Below are 2,662 nucleotides of genomic sequence, written 5' to 3'. Positions count from 1 at the left end.
GGGGGGGGGGGGCAGAGAACTTACAGCTTACCCATTCCTTGCTGAGGTTACTGCCACTATGAAAGCTGTCTTTTTGTGGTGCAAGCCATGAGTTCAGAGAGCCCATGTGAGCTGTACCATTTAACACAGCAGGACACATTTCTGCTATGAATGATAGCTAATTGAAACAGCATTCCTTCCCCCTCTCCACCTGTATACTGGATAGTTCCCAGAAAGAAACACAGTGTAGCTCTAAATGAGGTTCTTTTGCTTCATCTTGGATCAGAAGTGCCAAGATAAGGGTGGAGCCTAGGCTTCCTTCCAAAAAACTGGGTTCCAAGGCACCAGCAGAATATGTTGGGAGCAGAATCACCTTGGCTATGCAGGAGTTAATTATTTTGTGTCCTGTCTAGTTCTGAGGGGCACCTGTAGAAGCAGGGATTGGCAGGAAGGCATGCAGGGGAGGTCCTGAATACAACATGAGTGCTTAGGTAAAGGTTTCCTCTGGACCAGAATGGCTCCTGGCAAAAAATAAACCTGTTGGCATTTATTACTGCCAGAAACTAGCTTTTCCTCCTCTAACCTCCATATGTCTCTCTCCAAAAATATGTATGCCTTGGTACTCCCCAACAGAAATAAGGGTCATTGCAACAGAATGAACTCATAAGCCCTTCTCTGAGTATGTTAGTGCAAATTACATCCACAGGCAGATTCAAGTTAGAGTTACAGCCAGTTGCCCCAACTGCAAAGACTAGGCCCCAAATACAGTCAGCTGGGTCAGTTAAAATAAGGGCTAAGCAATATATTTCAGAAAGTTAAGTTAAGTTTTGATGCTGAAGCTTGTCAGCTAGTTCACTTCCCTGCTCAATTTTAAAGAGTTACTCTTAACTTCAGGGGGGAGTTTAGTTTTGACACTTTATTATGTACAGCAACAATCCAAAACGAGAGAAAAGCAGAAGTCTGAAATTAACAAAGCTGATAAGCAAGGTGGATACAGTGCAACACATCACTGGGAAAGTAATTAGTTAGGCCTCCCCAGCTTACTGCCTTTTGGAAGGTACTTGCCTCTCAAATGAATAGATGAAAAAGTGGCATCAACACACATTTAAAATATGTAAAAGATCATCTTAAAAACATCATTTTTTAACAGTCTACATCTACATTGTACTCTGCAGTGCACAGCTGTGTATTTTCAAATTACACATTGGAGAAACAGCAGATTCTTATTGCACATACACATTCTCCCCTGGCATCAGTCATCCCTGCTCCTGTCCTTGGTCCATTTACCTTGTTTTGGGGACTGGAAACCTGAATGAGATTCCCAGGAGCCTGGCCTGTGTCATACACAGTTGCAAAAAAAAAGGTCCCTTAACCTAAACTAGCACAGGAAAGTGAAGTTGCTCAAGATACAGAGCAGGGAAGAAAACCCAGCTTTGAGACCCTGCCCAGTGCTCGCGCTATCCACTAAACTACACTGTGTCTTGGTTATACATGACATAGTAAGTGAGCATCCTGCCTTGTCAGGACAAATGCTCTGGAATGGAATTTGTGGCCTCAGAGTGAAGAGTTGTGTGTCCAAGAGAATATTAGTCCAAAATTCCTAAAACTTTAGGAAGTTATACTGTCACTGTATTATCTCACAGGCTCTTCATTTAATCACAGTATTTAAACTAACCTGACTCCAATTCTTAGCCTGGCATTCTTTACAAGACAATGAGGAAGAAGAAGACAATCAGTAATATTTGGCTACAAGGTTTGTAACACCCATAGCACCAGAAGCCTAACAACAGCCATGTTATATGGAATAGTCAGAAGTGTGGACATCTACCAAAGTGGTAATTGCTTCCAGCCGGACAAATCTGAAGTTGACAATTTGGCCAGGGTACTATTTGCTCTTTAGCTTTTAAGTATATCAAGATATTCCTCTAGTTGCCTTAAAGGTCAGTGCCTCTTAAGTCCTTCAGTTTCGCGGATGTCCAACTGGCAGAAAAAATGGCATCGTGTTCTTAAGCTTCAGTTTCTTCAACCTGATCCCCCTCAACCCTACAAAAACAAGAAAGGTATTAGTCAGCCACGCTGGTCAAAACCTTGTACAAAAGAAACCCTGTAGTCAGAAGAGATGTTTGAACTCAACCTTCTGGCCTCTTCACCACTCTGGGGAGTGCTGCATTTCAATGCACGGGAAGGTGGGGCAGAACTGGCATCTGGAAGCCCATCCGCTCTGCCACTGAACTGTGTACAAGGATGCATTACTTGTCTTCAGCTTCCTTCACAGATTTACTACTTTGTACTTTAGGTTCTCAGTAAGAGCAGCTATGATGGCTACTAGTCAAGCGGGAGCCAGCACCTTGTATATGAACTGCCAACTGACAAGAAGAAAATGGGAAATAAAAAAGCTGCATTTTTGTGCCACACCCACAGGCCATCTATAAAACATGAGATACCAACAGCCTGCACCTATCATTCATCTTAGCAGACAAACTGAAAAACACACTCGAGTGACTGACTAAAATGCAAAGTCAAATCATAGGTAGGGGCCCATTTCACAATTTTTGCAAAAAAGCGCAGGCTCCTTGGGGGAAAAAAAATAATTGAAAATACAATGCTGGCTTACTCTGAGGAGCTAGCGATCCCTGGGGCCACTGTAGCCCGGCCATGCAGCCTGCTGGGGGGGGGGGGGGGG

General features: G+C 43.5%; 1 protein-coding gene across 4 annotated transcripts in view; it reads right to left on the bottom strand.

The window, feature by feature from the left end:
* Window positions 1-1,764: 1,764 nt before the first annotated feature.
* The window catches only part of LOC109302575 (cohesin subunit SA-2-like), a 97,761-nt gene continuing 96,863 nt past the window's right edge, over window positions 1,765-2,662 (bottom strand). For all 4 annotated transcript variants that reach the window (XM_019524168.1, XM_019524165.1, XM_019524167.1 and 1 more), the window contains one exon: window positions 1,765-2,022. In XM_019524168.1, the coding sequence (XP_019379713.1) occupies window positions 2,017-2,022 (6 nt within the window). In that variant the 3' untranslated portion in view covers window positions 1,765-2,016. The remainder of the gene's footprint in view (window positions 2,023-2,662) is intronic.

The sequence above is a fragment of the Gavialis gangeticus genome, unplaced genomic scaffold (genome assembly GCF_001723915.1).
Source record: "Gavialis gangeticus isolate Ggan-Ray unplaced genomic scaffold, GavGan_comp1, whole genome shotgun sequence".
In the NCBI taxonomy this organism is placed as follows: Eukaryota; Metazoa; Chordata; order Crocodylia; family Gavialidae; genus Gavialis; species Gavialis gangeticus.
The sequence above is the reverse complement of the archived record's forward strand: the minus strand, read 5'-3'. Positions and strand labels throughout refer to the sequence as shown.